A 25,755-nucleotide genomic window follows, 5' to 3' on the forward strand; every position below is an offset into this window, starting at 1 on the left:
TTGGGGGGGCTGACTGTAGAGACGTGCTTCCTGCATGGCCTTTATGTATGTCACCCTTTTTCAGCTTCCTGTGACGCTCAAGACTTTGACATCCTGACTCAGAGCAGTTCGTGTTGCTCTCTCTGATGTTTTTCAAGTAGAGTGCACAGTGTTTCACCTGATAGTAAAAGGATCTGTGGGACTACGTAAGCAGCATTTACGTTCACATGTTTTTGAACTTTGTGGTGTAATAAATCAGTGACCTAACTTCAGCAGTAGCTGTTTACATTCATCAGAACCACACCATTCTGACTCTTTTTGGATGCTGCAGCTGGGTCATGATGGTTATGGAAAACCTTGACACACTTCTCCTCTTAGTCTAGAGCTCCCATCATATGCAGTTATGTAAGCGAGGCCTAAATGATGTCATTTACTCACATTACATGACAGTCAAAGCTCTAGGGCAGCATGACCAACGTTCCTTTGCCATCATACTTGTGATTAATCACAAGTCAAAAGTTCACCCATCATGCTGATAACACATTTTCATTGAACTGTAGTAGAGAAATAATTTGCATAGACGTACTGAATGTGAAAATCTGCGCTGATACAGATGTTTAAAATAATACTATTGCCAATATCAACACTTTTTTTTCAATACTTGTTCTGATTTAAGACTCCAAAATGCCTCTTTTCCTTGTTTTTGACCACAAAAGCAGTTCAGAGTTTTTCCAGCAGTTCCCTTAGCAGTTTGATGCATTTTTTTCAAATGTTTTTTTTTAAAGCCTGATGCTACAATCCTTTAAATTCAGCATTTCTCTCATTACTCTACACTCAGTAACTCATCATGGCTAAGGGAAAAAAAGAATTTTAGAAGCTTTTGCAAATTTATAAGAAAAATAAAAATACTGAAATATCGCACTGACATAAGTATTCAGATCCTTTTCTTAGTGCTTAGTTGAAGCACCTTTGGCTGTGATTACAGCCCAGAGTTTTCTGCCATTCTTCTTTTCCAATCCTCCCAAACTCAGTCAGGTTGGATGGGGGCCGTCGGTGGAGAGCAATTTTCAGATCTCTCCAGAGAGATAGGGCTCAAGTCAGGGCTCTGTATAGGACATCCACAGAGTTGTCCCTACACTACTCCTATATTGTCTTGGCAGTGTGCTTAGGGTCATTGTCATGTAGGAAGGTGAATCTTTGCCCAGTCTGAGGTCCTGAGAAACAGGATTTCACAGAGGATATCATTGGACTTTGCTTCATTCAGCTTTCTCTCAACCCTGACCAGTCTCCCAGTCCCTGCTGCTGAAAAACACCCCCACAGCATGATGCTGCCACCAGTATGCTTCACTGTTGGGATGGCATTGGGCAGGTGATGAGCGGTGTGTTGTTTCCTCCAGAAATAACGTTTAGAATTAAGGCCAAACAGTTCAATTTTGTTTTCATTAGACTTGTTTTTTTAGTCCTAGAGTCTTTCAGGTGCTTTTGTGCAAACTCCAAGCAAGCTTTCATGTGGGAGAGGCTTCCACCTAGCCGCTCTGCCATAAAGTCGAAATCGGTGGAGGGCTACAGTGATTGTTGTCCTTCTGGAACTCTGTCCCATATCCACACAGGATCTCTGGAGCTCAGTCAAAGTGACCACCAGGTTCTTGGTCACCTCTCCTACTAAGGCCCTTCTCCCCTGATTGCTCAGTTTGGCCGGGCAACCAGCTCTTGAAAGAGTCCTGGTTGTGCCGAATTTCTTCCATTTGAGAATTATGGAGGCCACTGTGCTCTTGAGAACTTCCAGTGTAACAGAAGTTTTTGTTTTAGCCTTCCACATGATCTGTGCCCTGCAACAATCCTGTCTCTGAGCTCTGTAGACAGTTCCTTTGACCTCATGGCTTGGATTTTACTCCGATATGCATTGTCAGCTGTGAGGCCTTCTATAGAGAGGTGTGGGCCTTTCCAAATCATGTCCAATCAATTTAATTTACCACAGGTGGATTCCAATCAAGGTGTAGAAACATCTCAGCAAAGATCCAGAGAAAAGCAGGATGCCGTTATATAAAAGTGATATGTTTTGAAATGGTTATACAGTTTAGATTTTTTCAAAGATCAAATCCCATTGTCAACCCTAATTTCTAGATTGACAAGTTTCCCCGTATTTGTCATCATTTAGCCCTTCTGGTCCAAGGAACAGTGCAAGGCAGCCAGTGGTAACCCTTGCTACTTCGATGCTAATAGTTAGCTAGACAGCTTTAGCTAGAGCTAGCTAGAGCTGTTAGGGCTAGCTACCGCTTTATCACATTATCAAAGACTATTGTTGCTAAATATAAGACCTTTAATTATCTAATGTTAGCATGACCACATCTAAGTCCTACATGTTCACATTCTTGCTGTGTTTGCTCGATAATAAGGTAATAAATACCTTTAAACTCTGACATATTTTGTACCTTCGGAAAGGGTACAATTTCCGGATTAATGTGCGCCATGGAACATCACTTTTACAGTGAAAAATGGATGAGATATGAGCAATCTTCTCAGCTGTGTTTTCAGTGTTACTTAAGGCGCCTGCCCACGAGCAAAACTATCTGCTGCTGGGACAAATGACTCCTCTCTGATGGGTTAATACACCACAACACAGACGTTTACCACTGACATCAGTTCATACCACATTATTTGCCATTAGGCCTGTGCCTGTCAGCAGGGTGATATCAGTCAGTACTGATAGATCACTATGATAAGAACCAAATGGGTCTCGTTCCATTCTTCAATCAGATGTACTGCGAGCTTCTACTGCAGTTAAACAACTCAACCACAGACGGAAATAATAAAAGATAATTCACCAGAACAGATCAGATTGCTGCTGTTTTCACTGAGAACTGCGTGTTCTCACTGATGGAAAGAATTTCTTAACCCTGCGTGCTCTGGTATGTTATCTTTTTCTCATGGTTTTCAAAGTGCAGGTCAACAAATTTTGCACATTTGCTATTTATAGATATGTTATATAAATAAAATATTAAGCCAAGGGTAATTTTAGGCATCTGAGTAAATAAGAGGGTAGGCATATCAACAGTACATCAATGTCATATAATGACATATAATACATTTATTAATTCATTTATTTAATTTTGCACACAGCAAAGATATGAGACACTTTAACAGCCTTGTACAGAGCAGGGAGTTAAATCAGCGTCACTATTAGTGGAATGACCAAGACCATCTGAGTATGCTTGTGTCAACTGAGGAGGTTGTTACACATGAGAAAATCCAACTCTTTGATTGAAGCGTTAAACATTTTTACACATACTGTTTGTTCTGCAGTATCTCTCAGGCCCTTTATATGGGATTCTTCATCAGGAGCTGGCCCTCATTCCAAATGTTTCTATTGTACCACAGAAGGGACAAAATAATACATTCCAGGTGATCTTGGAACTAGGAATTTTCCAAGTTGCCTGTCAGATATATCATCTTAAAAGACTCCTGAAGTCAGATATCTGACTCAGAAACTCAGGGGGAACTAGAGAGCCTTGACTTACCTACACCTAAGTTAAAAAATGCATTTCATGCCCCCTTTCCATCAGTATTAATTCTGCCAGCTATTTTTAATTTTACTCCCAGTCTTAAGTCTTTAGGTTAAGTGCATTTTAGTTTTAGTCACATTTAGTCATTTCTACCCTTGAGGCAGAATAGCTACATATGCATTGTTTTTTGACAGATTCACCCAAAGTGGAGAAATATAATGGATTTCAAATGTCAGACAAAAAACTAAATTACATTTTACTCTAGTTTTAGTCATCTTGATGAAAACTAAACTCACTTTATGTCAGATTTAGTAATCAAACTTAGCACAAAAAGTATAAGGAAACTTGTGTTTGGTACATTATTTCTTTGTTGTAACAATACTTCTTGGCAATAAATCTTATACTGTTGGAAAGCCTGTTTATTTCCCTTTTAAATGGTGCCACATTTGTAAGGAACATGCATTTGTGGGAGGAGCAGCAGAGCTGAGTATGTGGGTTGCGCCCATGAAAAATTTGTGAAATCTTCTCTTCCGATGCCAAACAGCTTATCTTGCTGTTGCTATTGACTCTTGTTTTGAGCTTCTGGTACCCCAAGGTGTGGCACCTGTGAGCATGGGCCCTCCTGCAGTGGTCAGTAGGTGTCTGCTTCAAAAATCGGCATGCCACATTTGACTGATCTGGATAGGGCCCATGCGATAGGGCAACTTTAAGCTGCTGTTCTGTTGCGGCATTATTTGGTGTGAACCCTAGTACCATCTCCAAACTGAAGGCCAAGTTCCATATAATGGGGGATGTCTGAGACAAGCCATGAAATGGGGGTCCCAAAAAGACAACACCCCAAGAAGACCTCACCTGTCAGCACTTAGGTACCGTAGGCTGTCTTCTACCGATTTGCAGTCCAGGTTTGCAGGACAATATGGTCGATGGCTCTCTGCCCAGACAGTCTGGAGCAGACTGCTTGCGGCCAATCACTGGTCTCATAAGGCTGCCAGGAGGCTTGCCATGACCTGCCCTTCACCGTCAGGCCGGTTTGCGTTGGTGTCGGCAACACATGCACTGGAACTTGAACATGTGGAGGAACGTTATGTTCAGCGATGAGTCCAGATTCTGCCTATGGCAGTTGGATCACGGGGTCAAAGTGTGGACAATCCCAACAATCCAATAAAAAGAAATAACTGTTGTGTAATGAAAAATTCCATATAGTGCAATAGTAAGTGAAACCATCAGGCATGTTGTCATGTTGAAGCTTTATTCAGTAGTAATATAAATGAGTTGAATCAGCAGACTGTGAGAAGCACCAGTGGGCCCCTCAGTGAAGGGACTCATACTTTTCACATCAGATCCCTCTTGTTAAAAGTTGTTAAAACATAAATTAATTATCTACTCAACTGAACAAAAACAACAGCACTAAGAAAGAAAAGGAGAGGATTTCAATAACAAAAGGAATCCATCATATGACCGGGCTTTACAGACTTTACATTCACAATCAATGTTTTTTTAATCTATGTTCCCACACAGTTCTCACGGTGATCACTTTACCTCCATATCTGCAGCTACAGTAGGTTCAGCGATCCGTCTTTACACTTTGTGACTAATTCGGCATCACATTGCATCAAGTAGGAGATTAAACACAAAGAAACAATGACTCACACTTAATGCTACAGAAGAGAGGAGTTAAAATAGCAAATGTGATGCACAGTGCAATGAAAATAAGACATTTAGAACACTTGGGAGATATTACAGTTTGTGAGGACATTTAAAACAAAGACAACGTGAAAAAAATAAATACAAGGGGTTTTGTGGAACAGCAGAGTCGATCACATGGTTTGACCATCTGAATATACAACACATCTGGATGTAGTCTCTGGTAGGAATGTGACTTTGACAGTGTATTCAATATTTTATATTTAATAATATGCATCTGTTAATATATTCATTACACCCTCTTCTCTAATCACATAGTTCATTACTGATCCTCCTGGAGTTGAGCTTCTTAGGAGAAGAATGAGAGAGAGACAGAGAGAGAGAGAGAGAGAGGCAGAGGGTACATAAGTTACTATGGGAGTGTGCATACAGTGGGGTGGGGATGGGGTTTAGCAGGAAACCTCCATGGTTTGGGGTCCAGCCTGGCTGTCGAGAGCCCCAGTGGCACTGCCCTCCAGCAGGCTGTTGAGGTTGTTGCGGCTGCGGCTGCTGTCCATGGAGGTGATGCTGGAAGAGGAGGTGGTGCGTGAGCGAGCCAGACGAGTCATTCCTGCTGACGGCACTGAAAAAACAGAAACAAGCATTAATATTCCACTCACACAGGACGGAGAGCCAGTGCAGCGTGGGAACATTCAGATACTCTGACAACAACAAAAATGCTTACCATGCAAGCAAGTCTCAAATATATTCAAATCAAATAAAAAACTGACCACATGTGAAAAATGTGAAAAAATACAACAGGAGGGAACAAAATCTCAAATCCAACTGCACTTACAGGAAGCAGCAGCAGCAGCTCATGCAAAATAATAAGACAGTTAGGACATGCTAACGGGATAATTCAACTCCTGTATGAGGATGCATGTGTCAAAGTATGCAGAATGTCTTTAATCCAGACTGTATCAACCACACAGAGCTGCAGCTGAAACCATTATGAAACAAGAGAATTTCTGCATACATTGACATTTATCCACTGTGGAGTGCACAAAGCCAGTGGGTTCAAAGCCTTCTATTGTGGCAGCTGCTCAAAAACCTGGTACCTGATTCGTTGCTCAGGTGACTGAGAAGAACGTAGGGAACTGTAAGCGATGATTAAAGAAGAAAAGAAAGAGGAAAAAAGGGTGAAGTGTTGATAAAAAGGGTGCTCTTTTGTTGCTTTATCCCACCTTTAAGTCAGATTCATAATGAAGCTTACTGGTCACTGAGGACAAACTGATTCTTTCAACAGGTATGAAATCAAAGCATGTGTACAGACTAGAATTAACTTCCTATACTTTTTGGCGCTTTGTCATTTGCATTTCTCACTGTGGCGATGTGTTAATGAGGGAAAAGCAGCTTTCAGAAACATGCTGAGGTGTTAAGATTTATTTTCAACACTTTCTCTGCATGAAAACATTCTTTTTAATCTGTTCTAATCCTGCAGTGGCATTTACTCAACAGGGGGACTCGGTGGCCTTTAAAGCAACACTGAAGCACCGACACACTAGCTGCACCCGAGAGAGCCTCCCACGATGCAGGGTTTGGGATCAGGAGAGAGCAAAAGAGAAACAACATTACAAAGACACACAAACACAAAGCTGCCATTTGTTTGGCCAGAGCAAGCAAACCTATATTTATGGCATCATCCATCTAGTGAGCAGAGTCTGCTTGGTGCACCACACTTCAGTGTGGTCTGACAGGAATGTTTGCTGGTTTTCTTGTAGATGAATGACTGTGAAAACCTGTTTAAGTATGCATGTCGAGTCTCACAATAGAGACCACATTTTTAAACAGTTCTTGATAGAAAAGAAAAGCACATCACGCAAAAAAGGGTACTTTTTGACGCCCACTCTGAAACTGAACAGGAAATGGCTTGCTGTTCAGTGCCATTGTCATGTTTTCGGTCATGCTAGAAGCTCTAACACCTCACCTACTGAGCGTGGTGGGGGCCACACACTGCAAAGAGCACAGAGGAAAAGGCATTAGCATCTACCGAGCTGCCCCTCTGTGACCAGGCTGACAAAAAAAAAAAAAAAAAAAAAAAAACTGTTACATGCACTTCTGGCCGCAGTCCAAACCCCATCAGCAGGGTGTTTACTAACAAGACAACCATGAAAACAACTTTTTTTTAAAATAACCTTTTTCATTGCACTCACGTCAACAGGAAACTCAGAGAAGAGCACAAACCTTGACCACAAACACGTCAAGCCTGAAAGGCGTTAACTGTGTGAACAAGTCTCGGACATTCGATGTGAAATGTACTTACTCATACTAGTACCATTTTATTTCAAGATATGTTTAGTAACATGATCACTGTTAGCAAAAGGCATGCACATGTGTACTTACTGTAGCCCATTCCCTGAACAAAGTACTTGAAGGCTTCAGCAAGTTTTCCTGGCTGTAAACAGACAAAAGATAACCATCAGAAGACCATATAAGAGAAAATACTCAGACATGATGTCTGGAGCACTGGTAGCCTCTTGTACAGAGACTGTTGTCAGGCTCAAATCCAGCCTGAGGCTCCTTTCCTAAATGTCTCTCCCCACCTTCTCTCTCTCCCTAGTTTCTAACTCTATCCATTAAATAATCAAACACAGTTTTCACAAAGTAAAACTCACCTGCACAACTTGGGGCAGGCCTCCACAATCAGCCATCTAAAAGAAAATAATCAGACATGTAAGGAATTATATGTGTGCTGAAAAGACAAATCTATTTTCCAACTCAGAAATTTAGCTTTATAGAAATCTTTACCTTTAGGAGTGTAGTCTTGGTTGGATTTAACCTTGAGTTGCACTCCACCTAAAACAACAAAGGCTGTTTACGTCTGCACTCAGAAGAGAAATAACAGTATATGCTTCCCAAAGTTTTTCAGGTAACACAGAAGACGGAGTGTTGCTCACCACAGCCTCCACAGCTGGTGACGTGTCCCCAACCACCAGCAAAGCAGGGCACCTGGAGACGCAAGGAGTACACGTGTAACTGCGCATTCAGATGAGGACTTGTTTGCATTCTCTTAACCCCAATTCAGACCACAAATTCTATGAGACAAGTTGGTTTTAAAATGTCGTTGGAGACAGTTGCACCTCAAATCAGGCTACCAGATGCTTAAGCGATTGAGCTTGTCAGCTGGTTCTTGGACATTACCAGCTGATAAATAGTTAATGGGGAATTAAAATTGTGTTTTGATAGGCTGTTAACAAATCATGGTTCAAAGCAGAATATTCTGTTACAAAAAATCATGCTGTAAAATGTGGAAATTATTACAACTATCTTTTTAATAAATAAACTTTTCACACAGACACTTCAGCCTGATAAACTCTCCACTCGCGTCACGCTGTGCATATAAGCAGAATGCTCAGCGCCATACTCACTAAAGAAAGACTGTAGCTACATTTGCATGTGAAAAACTATTCTCAGCAGATATCTTAGTTCTAGCAACACTGTGCAAACGAGGCATTTCTGTGTTAATATGTGCTTTGAAATTGCAACGCTTCAATGACAAGGCGGAATTACTGATAAGTCACCTTTGTGCACCCTCACACAGCCTAATGTTACATATATATGATGATAAAAACACAGATAAAACTTTAAATGCGCAGTACTGTCCTTTTTGTAGAAACAGATTTAACGTGCAGTAACTGAAACACCATGTATGTTATGAAAACAGTGCATCATCACGTCCTGTTGCAGTGGTGTGAACTGATAGGCTTTTAAAATGTTGCAGAGTGGCTCGTCACAAGCAGTTGCCAGTTTCATCTCATCTGGTCATTAGGGATGGGGATCATTAAGTTTCATAGCTATTGATACCCTTATTGATACTCCTCATTGATCCGAGTCCTTATCGATACCAATATCGATACTTTTCTATAGTTTGGTGGAAAGACAACATAAACTACAAGTGGTCTTAACTTAGTAATGATTGAGTTAAAAAGCTATGATTCAGTCTGTCACCTCTATTTTATATCCCTCACATAGAAAGACATTCTTCATATTTACAACTGTATTTATTAAAGTTTCTTGTCAAAAACTAAATTTTCCCATTTTTATATGGCATTTGAACACATAACATAGAATACAGTCGTCTGATTCACTGAGGTTACCTCAACGCATCATATTTTCTGTCTTTTAGCTTGTTGAGTTCGCTAATTAACTTCAATTCTGCCTATCCCACCACAGATTTCTACACTGGATTAATACTTGCTACAAAATTTGGCACCCCTTTCAGCATTTATTCTGAGCAGCTGAAGAAGAAAACTGTCCTGAAGCAGCTGAAGCGAATGATATGAGTGCCTATTACTCCCAGCGCAGGCAGATATGATTAATTTGCATGTGACTCACAGGCGGAGTCTTTCTTCCTGAAGCCGACAACTCATGGTACCACATTCTGGTTTAATGTGATGCACAATACTGATGTGCTTTCAGTTTATGTTCACTTTGCAAGGAATGATGTACTTTTACACCAGTTGTATCTTAAAATAATGTTACGTCACAGAGCCTGTGAGACTCGACAGCAGTATTGATAAGCTAAAAGGTTATTGATTTTCGGGTATTTAAAAAACACAGCACCAGGTCTGTACAGACCCGGGTTTCTATCCCCATCCCTGCTGGTAGTGAATCTTTGGTTTGAACTGAGCTTAGTCTAAGAACCTACGTTAGTGTGTTGACGGTGTCCTCATTGTAACCAACAATTGGCCTCTCGATCTCCAGATCCCGGCGGCTGGTAGAGGAAGACAAACCATTATTAGTTAGGAGATCTGGATTATTTTATTTCAACAGGAACTTGTAAGTACTTTGTAATGCATTGTCTTTGTGTGTACAGAGATCTAGGTAACTGCAGACCAAGACAGCTAGGGTGTAATTATGTAGTGCATCATACTATTGGTAGGAGCCACAGAAGAGGGCCAGGTTGTCCTGGTTGATGTCTTGTGCGATGTGGAGGCGATAGGTCTGGATCAGCTCTTGGTTGTCTGTCAGCTCATCCTGGTCAAATAATCAGAATAAAAATTATTAAACACAACAGCAAAAAAATTCAGGAGTATTAAAGCTATCTCACAGTAGTTGTGCTTAAAGAATAAAAGCTTTCAGTCTAAAGGTCCTTGCACACCAGAGGATTTTTTAATTTGAATAATTCCCTCTTAATTGTTTTTATTCAAGCATGTTGCAGGTCAACACAAGCTTACACATAAGCAACATAATTTCGATGTGCAAAATTGTGGCTAATATTTTTTCACTCCTGATGAGCACAAACTTGACCAAAAAAAAAGCTGTCTGTTGCCTTAGTAAGACAGACAGAGCAGAAACGTCCTCTGCACCTACACTGCATGATGTTTGTCCCCTTTTTATATAAATATTTGTGTGTAACCAGTGCTAAGTTGTTTGTTTTTAATCTGATATTAAATAGCTAGAGTTGAGAGACAGCAAGCAGCCCGACACATGCCCGTGTTACGTAAATGCGCTATGTGCACAGCTGGAGCTGCTTCCAAACAGGATTTTTCTCCATTGACACATGTAACAAAAAGACTCCTCTGACCTCAGATATACAGCTAATCATTGCTCCTGGTCAATCAGCTCTTCTGTCCTGTCCATAACACAGACAGGGGGCCAACTGCCCCTTGCAGCAAACCTCCAGTATGCCCTCAATATCATCATGAATATTATTTAACTTATAGAACGAATGAAAAGTCATTCCCTCTATCCAGCCAACTTAGCTGAAAAGAGGAAGCAGCATAGTGTGAACGGGCCTCTGACCTGTGCGTACCAGTGTCTTTATGCATGGATCAGAGGAAAGAGAGGCGGACACCTAATTTTATCTCCTGCTTAAATGCGTCTCAGTTTACCAGAGAATAGTGCAAAACACATGGCAGAATTTCACAGTACAAAAGTTTTTTAGAATCTGCGTTATTCATTCAGACAACTGCGTTGCTTCTAATATGCATAAAAGTCAAGTCTCATTTTTGTGCCGTTCATTTGAGTTGTCCTTAATGTATAAAGGTCTTAAAGGTGCACTCACTCTAGGCAAGTTGTACTGTTCCCACACAGGCTTGATCTCCAATGCCCAGTTTGTTTTATAAGTGTGAGTGCTCTGTGCTATGCTCTGGCATTGTACACTTCTTTGGACCTGGCACAGATGGAACAAATGGGTACAACAACTGGTCTTGCATGTGCACTAGCACAGGTGTGCAGCATAGACCCAAAATATAACTGATACAACTGTTCCTTTTGTAAATCATCTTGAACAATGGCAGTGTGTTAGATAAGTGTACCAGACTAAAATGACTCCAAATAAGCCAGAAAGTGAGTACAGAATGCTGTCATGTTGTCTGTAAAGTTCTTCATCATGCTGACTCTGTGAAAGTGCATCTAGTTAACAGCATGTGTCATATTACTATGTGTCGATAAATCTGTGCTCAGGTCTGGATATGCTTGAAGCAATGTGAGTGCAGGCCAGCGGGGAACTGGGCATGCTTCAGCATGGTACAGAGCAAATGGGCTTAATGCGAACGCACCCTTAAGCGCCTGTGAGTAGCATGTATCAAATGCTCATGGTGTTGTTTACATAGGTATTGTACCCAGTCTGTGGGACTTGTTTATACAGTACAATAAGATTAAATCTGTTATTAAGCTGTGTCTGTAATCTGTGTGTCATAGCATAAAAGTCTTAGTATCCAGGAGGACAGGAATAGATTAATTAGTTAATGTCTGTTAGGAGAGCACGATGAAGTTAAGCTGTCTAGGGAAATCAAGGAAAGTCTTCTGAGGTTCAGTAACTGTTTCACTCTGCAAATAAAAAGGTCAAAAACACTTAGTAAAGCCCAGAGTAAAGATTTACTAAAAGAGGAACTCACAGTGCTAAAGTGGTGAGCCATGACGATATCCACCAAATTACTGGTCCATCCAGACAGCTGCACACACGAGGAGACAGATCAAGGTTAGACTGAGACAAGAGCTGAATTTCATTTACTTATAACCCTTATAGTAGTTCTTTTAAAGCCCATTTCTGTATTTAGTTTATTTGAGAAAAGATATTGCATGTTATATTTTGACATCTATACCAGAAGTAAAAAAACAGAGGATTTAAAGTAGGCTTTAAAAACTTTGAAGGTTGTGGCAACCTAGTTGTTTTAATAAATACCTTTAAAACACCTTTCAAGGTTGAAATATTTTACATTCATGTATATTTTCCTAGGTGAAGCCTTATCATAATCATTATGTGAAGATACTGCAATCTGAAAGTCCATTAGAGCTGCATGATGTTCATGCAACTGTGTACAACACTAACACAGAAAAAAATGCTCTCCATTAACAAATTTGACCAGTATTCATAAAGATCTCATTGCTTATGTGAAATATGACTTCACATTGCTGTCATCCATCGTGTTCTGTAATTTGAAGGCAATTATTCCACTCAGAAACTACTCTTTAAAAAATCTGCAATCACTGCTCTGATAATTTGTTGAGAAAAATCTGAGGCTCTTGTAATTATCTTTGTCATGACCTCTCCACATAAACTGCAGGTATAATCAAATTAAGAAAGGATTAGAGACCCTGTCTGTGTCTTTAATGAAGGTCACTTTTAGCCAGAGATTAAGTGAGTATATTCAAGGTGTAAAAAGTGCACCATATAGAACAGTCAAATGAAAGGCTAAAATACATCAAATACTGTGCTAAAAAGTGTTAACAGGGCTAGATGACACAAAGGAACGTGGCTAAACTGCACTCAGGAATAACAACCTAAAAAGAGGCTGGAAACGTGAAGTTAAATGGCTGCTAAATAATTTCAGAAATAGATAAATTATTTAGTGAGATGAAGAACGAACTGAAGACTTTGTAGGTTTATGATCCATTAATAATTCTGACCTTTGAAGCTGCCCAGTCCATCCAGCCTTCAGCACACGGGTCCACATTGATCAGAACCAGTCCCTCTACAAGGGTGGGGTTGTTCAGCTAGAAAAGGAGGGGAGGATGAGAGGTTTAATTTAAAATATGACTTTAAGACCAAAAAGGTAGTGATACATGAGAGTATTCCTGCATTATTCATAGTGTAGCTTGCATCAAGTCTTGGCTTTGAAACCTTACAGTTTGGTTTAAACTTTTAAGGATCCATTTGTGCAGAGGGCTTAAAGGATAGAAAATATGTAACATCCAGCATGAAAAATTTGTGGTCCTGCTTTTGATTTTTTTTGTTTTCTCTCAGATACAGGAGGACCTCACAGCAGTTTCAACAACATAATAACAGGGAAGCACATCCGAGTATCTGAATGCAGACATGACACAAAGAGGATGGCATTCTGGGCGTCTAAATCGAGGGGTGCGGTTTTGGAATTGCCTGAAGATGGAAAGAAGATGTCTTGAGAAATCTAAGATCTATCTCGCCCAGTGCCATGGGAGTATTGCGGATGCTGCTTTCAACATGATGCAAATGCAATGCAGCAACAGCTGCTATAAATCTACTGAGGGTAAACACAATTTACTCCAAGCCCAGTTAGGCAAATGCATTCAGAATCAATTTTCTTCATTAATTCTAAACAGGAGCACACTCTCCTCTGAGAGCCTTGCATTACAATTTTTAATCCCCCCACATTCCCTTTTATAACCTGACCACCTTCCTCTCTTTTCATTATTCATCTTTCAGTGCTCTCTCGCTCTCTGTCACTTCTGGCTCTTTCTGCTCTACTGTACACAGATCTTATTTTAGCTCCGCTATGTTCAGTGTTGAAACAAGACAAAAAGCAACTGAAGAATCACTGAGGTGATTCATCATCTGGGGTATGGTAGTGTATATGCAGGAGACTGTGGAGAAACCGAGTGCCCTGTGTGGGCTTGATGGGAGGTTTTAATGGTCAGAGTAACAAGCTGTACAGTCTGATCTGCTGCAATCATAACAGGCGAGACAGAGGAGATGAGAAAACGGACTGTGGATGAGATTAACAGTGTAGGGCTCTAACGTGGGCATTCTTGTTGATGAGGACTCACTGCAAAGCGTGTGAGGACGTATGCTCCGGCTCCAACACCTATACCGATGACGCTGTTGACCCTGTAAAAAACAACGGTTACCATAAGACTGGAGATGAACAGTCCATTTATGCATATCATTACTGATCAGTATTGACAGGAGAGTCACTCACTTGAGCTGAGTCATCACAGACGGCAGCATTTCAGCCAACTCATCCATGGTCGGGTAGCGATAACTGAAAACAACACATTCAAGTTCATGCATTTAGAACAGCTGCCTCCTCTCATGTTTGAAAAGAAAATTAAATCATTATATATTTTGCGCAAAAAGCGGCAGAATGAATACACTTCCATTAGCAAATGGACTATCAGTGAAACACAAAGTACAGCTAAATCAATATGTCGTATCTCCTCCATCAGTGCTCAATTAAAATAGTTATGATAAATAAACCAATATGATACCCACCCACTGGGGAAAGGAGGAGCGCCCTCCTGCTGGCCAGGTGCGTCCACATGAACCACGGCAAAGTGCTGTGTGATCTCCTGCATGTCCTCATAGTTGAACAGGGTGTTGAAGCATGACTTGTCTAGAAAGTTGCAAACAGAGGGTGCGCTCATTTGTGAGAGTTTAAACTGTGAAGGACAAGAGTGTAACTGTCTGGTGCAGGACACTGTGAATATTTATTTTTGGCTGACTCACGGTTGAGGCCGATGTCATGATAGGTGAGGATGACGGGCCTGTTGCCCTTGGGAACGCCTCGCATAGTCACATGGAGAACGCCATGAGGAGTCTCAATGTCATGCTCCTGCAGCATCAAAAAGCAACATTAAAAATCAGTGTTAGAACACAGAAAAGGGAAGAAAAAGGGCTTCACACAAGACATTATCCTCTACTTTTGTGTAACACGTGTGTCTAACATGGCTTATATTGTGGAATACAAGGGATAATGATGGCAACATTTTTGTCTTTGTAGTTTAAATTTGATATGGGTTGTTTGCAGATGATGTCATGTTACAACAAAGACCACAGGGGGGCAGGAAATGATTTCTGCATAGAAAAGTAGCATCAAAATTTAAGTTTCAAGTTTAGTGCCTTTTGACTGTGACTATGACTGTGCTGATATATAGCTACTTTTGAATCCTGACAGTTGTGAAACATTCAAACAGGAAGTTTAAAAGCTCACAGAGAAACAGCAGCACCCTTTTGACTAAAGCCTGGTCAAGCAGAGACACACAATACTCAGTTTCCACAGCCTATGTCTGTCCAGCCTCGTTTGCTGTGATGGAAAGTCGGTCTCTCTTCAAAGATCAGGATCATTTGGCTGAGCAACAAAAGTCAGTTTTCTGGCTCCTAAATAGCTAGTCATTCAGTACCAGTTTGGCTTTTAAAGTCTATTAAATGATGACAAAAATGGAAGAAAGGAAACTGGCACTTAAGCAGATGCCAGCTTCTGTGGCTTATAAAGAAGCTGGCATCGCTTCCTGAAAAGTTAAGGCATGCTGCTGACTTACCCAGGGAGTATCTTTTGAGCAGAGCCTTCTCCGCCAAGTAAAACTGTAGATCCATTTTGCAATAAACAACAATGAGAGTGGTCATGACTAAAAATCACTTTTTTGTGAAGTGAAGGGGTTGTGCCTTATGTTTGTAATAGTTTTCTAATGATAACTGCAGTGTTCAGGTCCATGTAGAGCTTTACTGTGCCAACTTTCCTCCATTCTCACCGATTCCTTACCAAAAGTGAACTTTCTTTCCCCCATTTAACATTCACATGTCATCTGGACCATGTGACAGCAAACAACCTAGAGCTTTTTCCCACAACTCCAACATCATTACAAAAACAACCCAGGCCAAATCCAATATCCACACAAAAGCCTTGCACTGGCCCTTAAGGACTAAACTGACAAAAGAAAGCAAATCGCAACTGCATCAGTGCTGGATTTAAATGAAGGAATGGAGCATATTAAATTGGAGCATCACACATTTAGTGCAAATAATTAATTCCCAGTAACAAGTAAAATATTAGAAAAGCACTAGGAGAGCACAGACCTCCACCATTAGCCCTATCTCTCAATAGTGAAGAATGTTTTAAAAAATTCCTGGATCTGTCCCCATGTGCCCCCCACCACGGCATTCGCTGATTACTCCCTCCCTGGTTGGGTGGAAACATGGTGAGGCAAAGCATTAGCTTCGCTACAGGTGAACTGTCATGGTGGAAGCATTGCCTACCGGTGCCAACAGATGCACTGACAGTCTCACCCATGGTCTCACTGGATGACTGGAAGTCATGGTAGAGGATAATTATTCCTCTATTCCTCCCAGCATTGTGAGTATTCTTACTTTCTCTCTGTTACGCTCCGACTCGTCTCCTCGACCGGCCTGTGTCTTTCAATCTCTATAAACTCAAAAACATTGAATAGAAACACACCCAAAATGCTGCTGGGATTGAAGTTATTCATGTCCGCCATCTCCTGGTGTAAATTGGTCACAGCGCAGACCTCTGCCATTAACCCTATCCCCCAATAGTAAAGAAACCTTTAAAAAGTTCCTGGATCCAGACGGTGATTCGGATCACTCCCAAAATCTTATCAGTTCTTCCTTATGACATTTCCTGAAAATTTCATCAAAATCCGTCCACACTTTTTGAGATATGTTGCTAACAAACAAACTAACTAACAAACCCACCCGATCACATAACCTCCTTGGTGGAGGTAATAAAAAATAAAGCAAGACCACCTTCATGTTATTAGGTTTGTTATATAACATGAATAATACATGCTGGATTAACAACCAAAGTGCAAGAATATTATCAGATGTGAATTATATTCACATATTTGACTGAAAACAAACTCCATGCTGCAAAAAAGTCTGCTCCTTGAACATTAAGAGGGGGACAATGTTATTTTATGTTTTAAATTTTGCTATAAACCATTGACATTTGTATCCAGTCTGCAGAAGTGCAGAGACATAGAGAGGGCATGATTTGACATTTAAAAGTCAACATTCTAGCTCTTTTGTGTTTGATAAAGAGACAGGGGAGCAGCACACTGAACAGTGCCTCAGATATCATTAGTTGGAGATGAGTTTGGACTACAGACGACAAGGCGGACACACAAAAAACCCGCCACAAATATCTGTACTGTTTTATATGGGTGCCATTTTCTTAGTTTCTTCTAGTCTGAGTGATGTCCTTAACAGAGCTGTGCACATGTTCATTAATCCCCTAATTGTAAATTGTTTCTGGCACTTTTAATCAATTTGTAATGTAATGTTGATTTGAAAAAAACATTATTGCAAACTTCACCTGCAATCAAATTCAGTCTCCATTAATGTCATTTTTATTACCTGAATTCATGTCCAACAACCCGCAACAAAAACCACCCCAACCTAAGTCAGCTGGCCTCATTTGTTCCTGCTTCTCAGAAGAAACAAGACCTGGACCAGAACTTTGTTTTCAAGTCAAGGGACGGAGAAAAGTGCCACTACAACTGGAAGCTGTGTCCACCCAAGACTGCGCTTAAAAAGGGGGAAACTACATCAGATAAAGTTTCTATTATTTTTAGATTAGAAGCAATCTGTGGATCTTTATAGATGTAATGTTTTTAGTTCAAACCTTTCACTGGATTGGATCATGGGAACCTTTTTCCAATGTAGCAGGACCCTTGTTGTTGGAATATTACATCAGGAGAATGCAGTGGAGCTTCAAAATTATGAATAATTTTTGTCTGTCAGTAGTCCAACAGATTGTTGCTGCTGTGTTCATCAGTTCTTGAAATGGTTTACACAGTCAGAATCACAAGGACTGATGTGCCAGATAGACTGTTGTTGAAAAGTGTTTGGGAAGGGCAGGACTTTTCAGAAAATTCACATGGTGGAGCTTGTTGGCGAATAATACTCATGCAGAGGCCAGCCTGGAGAAGAGCATAACTATCTTCCTAGTTGAGAAATGCTCTCAGCGTGGTTCTAGTTCCTCTTTCAATAAAGAAATGCTGTTTAGATCTGATAAAAACGACCCCCGTGGCTACATCTGAGCCAATCACTCCACCAGCAGCCATTGTTTATACCAGCTTACAGTACAAATAAACTCCACCTGTAACTCTCGCAATCTCATACCGAAGCAGGTCGAGAGATGAGTTAAAACATCCTTTCCACCATTCAAGGCTGCCAGTGCTGTTATCTGCCCTTCTTTTGATAAAGATAAAACTACTGCTGTACTACAACCACATCCAAGCTAATTGCTAATTGGATCAGCCTGATGACAGGTGTAGAATCTGGCCAATCCATATGCGTTGCAAGGTTAACTTTCAAGCGCAGTATGACATAAGAATTACTAAAACATAGTTGTTGTGTAAATAATCACGATAAATGGAAAACACATTGATATCCCAGGGATGGATTGTCAGACTCAACATCTTGTTTAATGTTTAACTGTAAAATCTATGAGTTATTATCAGAACTGAAGGATTAACTTCTATCAAAAGCAGTATTTTCTCAACACAATTAAAATTATTCTGAACTGAGATTTAAACTTCTGTGTTCACATGGAGGCTAAAGGATGGGCTTGGATTCAGATTTGTGTGCTTATGCATCATAAATTTGATGTGAATAAAAGAGCTCTGGTGATCAGTATCATCACCGAGCACATCTACTGAAAATTTACTGAGGATGAAGAAATTCTTTTTCTACCCCTGTTGTAAATAACTGCTGTCACTTGGCCATTTTTTTAACTTCTCCCCGTGCAAAAATATTGTATTGTTCTACTCTCCTATGTTCGTACCTTATGTTACGTGATCAAAATTCTGCATTCTTTTAAAGTTTCAAATAAAAAAGCTATCTCGGGAAAAGACCAGTCCGGTTTTGTTCCTGCGATATTTCTGTCTGTTCTGGATATAACGGTGAAAGATATTATGTCATGTGAGGCAGAGACAAAAATTAAGTTAAACAGGGAGAGACGATCAGATGGAGTGTTTTCATGGATGCTGATCTGAATGAATATCTGCATAAACTACACCTCTCTATTGGAATAAATTTTCTTTCTAAGCAAGCTGATCTGAGAGGTTTATTCCAAATGAATTCTTTATGAAGAATTTTTATTCGGATCAGATATTTATCATGAATAGTGGTCCATGTTTACATAGCAAAAGTAAACATCTTTGCTAACAGGTTAAATTTTTGTTTAATTATGCCAAGCTCGAACATTTATCACTTTAAGCTTATCAAAACTAGGAAAAGCTTAAAAACAAGAAACTGCATCCTTGATCATATTTAGCAATATCAATCAACATGAGGAGCTTTCCATGATAAAAAAGTTTGTGCATGTTCAGAGTTAGAGTGAGTTACATTTCATCAGAAGTAATGCTAAAACTTTTTTTAAGTCTTAAAAATAATTTTGGTATCAATGCAATCCTTTAGAGGATAGGCTACAGCATATACTGCTGTAGTCTATATTTATTTGTGGGATGTATTCATATTTTTTTTGTCTAAATCATTGATTTTTTTTCTCAGAATGCACATTAATATCTGCATGATATTAATGTGCATCCCGAGAAATTATCAGCAGAAATGTTCATGTCTGCCAATATTTACAGCCGATATATTGACTGTAAATATCTTCCTATATCAGCTGCAAATATTGACACACTATAAAATCATGTTTTAAGGACTGAAATGTGTTAGTTTGCTGATTCTAAAACTTAACATCGTGTGTTTGAGGGTAAGTTTGAGGTTTGAACTACATCTAAATAATGATATTGGTATTGGTATTGGCTTGAATTGTTTGGTAAGTATCAGAATATTGGATATCCACAAAAATCCATTATTGTGCATCCCCAATCTTTTTGTACAATAAATCTCCAGATCTAAGAATTAGCAGGGGAAATATATTACATGTGGCCTTTCCCTTGTTAATTGAATATCACTGGCTCAAGCACAAAGCAGATTATCCATGTGTTTCCAAAAAACGGCATTAACGTCTAACAGTCTCAGCAAATTGTGCATATTTTTCCTATACTGAGAGATTAAAGAAACACTGATAAAAATAAGAGTGAAGGAAAAATCTCTGCAGTTAAACTAGAACATAGGTTATGCTGAAAGTTAAGGAAACATTAGAGGGGTACAAATGCTGAAAAAAATTACTCAAATCAACAACCAATGCCTTACACAGCAAGTGCAATTTCTATCTGAATGAAGAATAGTGGCATAAAGATCTGTTTAACTGTCCCCTGTGACATGCAAAGCAATGGGCTGTCTTGGAAACAAGCTTTTTAATCAGGACATTTGTCTTTTAATCTGACAGGGAATCTCACAGCGAATTCACAAGTATGACTCTGCAAAACTGAATGTCTTTGCAGAAAGACCCATTAAAATTCAAACGGATTACACAAGCCTTGATTCTCACTTTGGCTCTCTTTTGAATATCTTTCTCTATCGGGCATGAGGATACCCACAGCTGTACTTCAAACTGCATTAAAAGATGGCTCGAGGGAAATCTAGGGTGTTCTTTTGTCGCTTTAAAGCGTCCTCTGGTTTGTATAAATCAACACAGCAGAACAATAAGGCCACAACGAGAAAAATGAAACTCAGAGAGTTGCAGGAAATGACATAATGGAAAGTGATCAAGCATGCAGGAGGTGGCAAAGACAACTTCTCGACTTTATTAAGAATCATAGCATTCTTCTGCATACAAACACAAAGACATAAACACACCTCAAGGTCAGCATGGCATGGTGCAGCATACAAGGGTAGTCATGATGGAGCTACTACATGTGTGTTTTGCACGAATAAGGAGCAGCAGGCGGGGCCCAGCACTCCCCTGGTCTCAAGGCCCTCTGGTCATCAATAATAAAGCGAGTAAACCTGGGCAGATGAGACGTAGGTTACGTCTGACAGACACAGAGGGAGCAGGACTCTGAATGTTCATGCTGCTGTTTGCCCTCCTGAGCTCCCACTGCAGGCATGTGGTTGATGGAAATGTGTCACTATCTTTTTAGAGGGGATGAAGGTTAATTCTCAAGGACAAGGCTGCAGTAATTTGCATCTACAATCCTTAATAGACACGGGAGGGAAACTTCTCCTCCTGTCAGAAATGGAGCAAGATAACTTTGCTTGTGTAGGAGTTGGTACAAAGATTAGACTGTCACAACAAACATGAAAACTATGCACAAAAACAGCAACATGCCACTCTCAGTGACTGTGTGCTACAAGATAGTAACTATAACCTCCTTTCCTGAGATGGAATAAACCCTGAACAGAGACTCTTGCTGACAAGAAGCGGTGAACTCATCAGAGGCCTTTCCACAGATAATGAAATGATTCTGCAACCTTGGCCTGGTGGTGCGGGGCAGAACAACCTGTTATAGACTGACAGGAAACTCTTCATGGCTGTGTTGCAGTGTAATTTTCATTTTTAGACAAGGACAGAGTCAAGGACACTCAGTGTAGTAGGAGATGCTCTGCTTGGGGAAGTAGGAAATCACACTTTTCAAATGCCTGCTGTCTGTCATGTGTGGTACTGTACACGCAGCAGAAAAGTGGCCATATATGACCCAGTATTTACAGGAAATAAAAACAGTGATGGAAACACTGTGATGGAAAACAGAATGAGGATGCGATAGATTGCACATGAGACAGAAAGAGTCTAGAGAAGGATGGGATGAAATAGAGCGTGAAAGCAGGCAGGAACAGAGTGACGGAGACAGGAGAAGAGAGAAATGACTCTGGGAGTCCTGTATGACTAACAGAAGCCTCTGCCTTAAAACAGAAGGGGTGCAGTGCCTAAATTTATCATGCCTTTCCAGCCATGTCCTGGCACAGACAAGGGTTGAACATAATGGAGAAAATGGCTGTGGAGAGGGAGTGAAGGAGAGGACCTTTTATCTCTTCATTTGGCTCTTGGCAAGGTTTGAAACCATATTGATTTGGCAGCTCTGCCACTTGCAATGTTCTTTCACACACATGTATGGGTATAAATGCGTGCACATATATGTAAACAGAAGGAAGGCTGTCAAGAAAACAGACATGGGGTGGGGCTTCAAGCCAGGACAGCTCGAGGGGAAACAGAAGGGAAACACTGCAATGGCAGCAGCCCTTTTTCTCTTTTTAATGCATTCATGGGGGTTAGTAGTTGGACAATTATGTGTTGCAAGTGCGTGTGAGACAGGAATACTGAGTTGGGGTTTGCTTTAAGGAGAGGGGCTTCAGAGGGTTGCCTTGGGAGGCATGGGTGAGCAGTATGTCATGCTGTTCCTGTTCCCGCAATTACTCTCTTATCAATCCCTCCCCCCGCCCTGCCAGGAACAGCATCAATCACCTCTGAAAGCAGCATTACAGGGCAGAAACACAAGCATCCTATAAATGACTTTACAGTCAAATAAATGCATACATACTCGTGTACGCATCCATGTTCTCCAGTGGGATCGTCCTAGGTACATGCCACCCTGCCTGCAGCGCAGCTCACGTGTTGAAAATACGAACTCAAGGTCTCTGCAGGGGAGGGACGGAGCACTACAGTGGATTTGGTGTGTTGCTGCTACAGTGTGTGGGGGGTGAGTGACCTCCCTGGCTGTTGTCAGTGAACTATAAGTAATATAATGTACGATGCAGCAGCCACAGCCAGAACAGTTCACTAGAAAACATGGTTCCCTGCAGTAATGGGTTAACAAAATACTCATTAAGATACACAGAGACACACAAATACCAACCACACACATAGAGAGAGGCACGTACAGTCTCACAGTTAGGGCACTGACAGTGTCAGAGACAGCGAAGCCCAATACCACATGAAAAATGCTTCTTTTATATCATCTAATTGAAAGGATCACTGATCTGTGAGCATGATCAGGCTGTGCAGCCTGCAAACATTGGCTCTGCGTGACCTGTAGCCATGCACACAAACACAAATACACAAGACAAATGTTCACCCCAAACCAGCCGCCAAGGAAAAAAGTCTGAAGTGTCTCAATGGTCTGCTGAGATTGGTGACATGCTATCCAGGAACAATTCCCTGCAGGTTTTCCTCCTTAAAGCCAGCTGCTGTCTCCCTCTCTTTAAGGAAACTGCTCTACAACCTCCCCCTAATCTGAACCAGAACCCCCTGCTGCAAGGACACAGCAAGGTGTGTCAAGACACATTTGTCACTCACCACTCCATTCCCAGAGCATGCAATCTGGTCCAGGTCCAGAATAGCTGACATGTTTTCCCACGCAGGAGAGGAGTGTGTTATGCTATGAGCAAGTGTGTGCTGGTCAGCTTTGAAGATCTCCAAAAGGAGGAGAAGGCGGAGGGAGGCAGCGTTGGTGGGAAGGGAGGGATGTAGGGTGAGGCAGCTAGAGCAGCGGCGACAACAGAGAGGAGAAGAGGGAGGAGAGAGACACGGCAGAAGGAGTAAGCAGGAGATGGCTAAATAATCTGAATGAAAGCAGAAAGAGGAGGGGTGCAGAGAGAACAAGAGAGAGAGACAAGAGACAAGAGGTGGGAAAGAGAGCAGGAGGAAGAGACAGAGGGGGAGGAGAGTGAGACTGCAGTTTGTGCTTGGTAGTCACAGCGCGTCCATACATCCAGTCACCGCTGCTCTAATTGGATTGCGGAGGGTCAGGTGGGTAGAGGGAGAGGGTGGGGCTTGTAGGGGAAAAGGAGGGAGGGAATGGGAAGGAGAGAGGATGGGATGTGTTTTGTGGAAGAGAAGTGATGGGGTGCAAAGGATGCTGAGGCAGACCTGGAAAATGTGCAGGCTGCTGACGTCACACGGTGATAGTGATAAAGTAAAAAGAGAGGAGAGGAAAAGGAGGAGGGGAGACTGACTTTGACAGCTCACCCTGGGCTGTGTTCTGCATCAGCAAAATGGCTGCTAATCACTGAGATTCACCAACAATCGCCCCTGGATTCACTTCAGATTCAGCTTTCCAGGGAAGATCCACCTTGGCCTCCCAATCAGAGGTATTTAGACATGACTACCCAGAAAATAAGACTATTTTAATGACTTTGAACTGTAAGAATGAGTCAAACTGCAGGTCTAATTCTGACAGCTGATCAGCATCAACAACTCATCTGTACTGGGGTATTGCTCAATCAAAGAAACCTGCTGTCAGAGCTCCTGCATTTATTCATTCCGGATGTTTTAAAGAGAACCCAAATTCAAAACCATGAACCCAGTACTATTTGCTATTTTTAGTCATCATTCACAACCTGACATGGACAGATCCATTCCTCCTAAATGGGCCTTTGAGTTATTTGATCCACATAGTTTATTGATTTCTCCTTCCTACTCTCCTCTGTCATCTGAACAGCTACCAGTATGTAGTGCCATGCCTCTGTTTTAGAGGTTTCTTTTTGCAGCCAATAGTATTGATGCATAGTACAACGAGGGCGGGATTACAAAGATAAATTGTTCTTTATTGGTTAGTAAATGTGGCAGCATGTTTGGTTGCAAACTAATGTCTCTCCTTGACATTTTCCCCATTTTCCCCACAGAGGGTGCCACTGACACACATGTAGTTTGTTCACATTTTGAGATTAACATTTAGAATAAAGATAAAAAATAAGGTGCTACAAGAGAGCTAAATCTGTGAAATTGAAAACAATTTTTTGTTCCATAAAAGCCAATTAGTTACATCAGAAATGCTGACAAAAATAAAAGAGCTAAGCTCATGAACATCGTGTATGTGGCTGAACACGTTTCCTCGACAGAACAGGTGCCTCTTTGTGTCATACACTGAGTCATTGTGTTTCTCAGCAGGACTCTGCAGTCCGAGGACACACCATGATGCTCTTACTGCACACTTCAGGGAAATGAGACGCACTAGAGATGCATTGACTGAGAAACTTAGGACCAATAAAGATGTTTTGAAATAAAAATCAAGCCAATACCACTAATGATTTCAAGGTTTTTTTTAACACATCTTTTAGTGCAAGACTCAAAATATGCTAACATTTTCTATTATCAGCCGTGAAATCAGATCAGCATGGAAGCCCATTTCTATAACTTAAGTAAAAAAAAACAAAAATAAAAACTTTTGAAATCTACTCAAAAAGAACAAAATAACAACAATAACTACAAAGTCTTAGTTGAATAATGAGTTAAAAACAATCAAAAATGAGAAAAAAGAAAAATGATGAGATGGTAAGTCATAATTATGAGATAAAATGTGCACCTGTGACAGTAATGTTCCTGCATTCACACTTATCTTACAATTTCACCTTGTCTCATAGTTATGAACAACTCTCTTATAATTGTTCCTTCTATGACTAAAAATTAAATTGGCCGTAGGTGTGAGTGTGCCTGGTTGTTTGTCTCTATATGTCAGCCCTGTGATTAATTAGTGACCAGTCCAGGGTGTAACCCCCGCCCCCCGCCTCTCGCCAATGATAGCCAAGGTAGGCTCCAGCCCCCACGACCCCAAAACAGGATAAGTGGTGTAGAAGATGAATGGATGGATTATGACTACGTTACACATACATTTGACTTTTTTCATAATTCTGATTTTTTTTTTAAACCCATAATCTTGCCTCTCTATCACCTAATTATGACCTATCTCATAATTTTGATATTTTATTCAAAATTTCAACTTTTAAGTTCATAATTTTGACTTTTTATCGCATAAATATCAGTATCGGATTGTCTTTATTGTCATCATTAAAGCATGACAA

The 25,755-nt window shown here is 40.7% G+C and overlaps 1 protein-coding gene across 3 annotated transcripts in view; it reads right to left on the reverse strand.

Moving 5' to 3' along the window:
• Positions 1–4,717: 4,717 nt before the first annotated feature.
• ndrg3a (ndrg family member 3a) overlaps positions 4,718–25,755 on the reverse strand; it is a 58,333-nt gene continuing 37,295 nt past the window's right edge. The window contains exons 1-15 of one of the 3 annotated variants that reach the window (XM_041783416.1): positions 23,252–23,521; positions 14,815–14,920; positions 14,581–14,701; positions 14,288–14,350; positions 14,136–14,196; positions 13,020–13,106; positions 12,008–12,064; positions 10,039–10,142; positions 9,814–9,879; positions 8,063–8,114; positions 7,914–7,961; positions 7,781–7,816; positions 7,509–7,560; positions 6,224–6,262; positions 4,718–5,748 (exon numbers count right to left, since the gene is read on the reverse strand). In XM_041783416.1, the coding sequence (XP_041639350.1) occupies positions 5,576–5,748; positions 6,224–6,262; positions 7,509–7,560; positions 7,781–7,816; positions 7,914–7,961; positions 8,063–8,114; positions 9,814–9,879; positions 10,039–10,142; positions 12,008–12,064; positions 13,020–13,106; positions 14,136–14,196; positions 14,288–14,350; positions 14,581–14,701; positions 14,815–14,920; positions 23,252–23,302 (1,116 nt within the window). In that variant the 5' untranslated portion in view covers positions 23,303–23,521 and the 3' untranslated portion in view covers positions 4,718–5,575. Of the gene's footprint in view, positions 5,749–6,223; positions 6,263–7,508; positions 7,561–7,780; positions 7,817–7,913; positions 7,962–8,062; positions 8,115–9,813; positions 9,880–10,038; positions 10,143–12,007; positions 12,065–13,019; positions 13,107–14,135; positions 14,197–14,287; positions 14,351–14,580; positions 14,702–14,814; positions 14,921–23,251; positions 23,522–25,755 lie in introns of those variants that run through there. The other 2 variants (XM_041783414.1, XM_041783415.1) reach the window with 2 other exon arrangements.

The sequence above is a fragment of the Cheilinus undulatus genome, linkage group 3, assembly GCF_018320785.1.
Source record: "Cheilinus undulatus linkage group 3, ASM1832078v1, whole genome shotgun sequence".
Classification (NCBI taxonomy): Eukaryota; Metazoa; Chordata; class Actinopteri; order Labriformes; family Labridae; genus Cheilinus; species Cheilinus undulatus.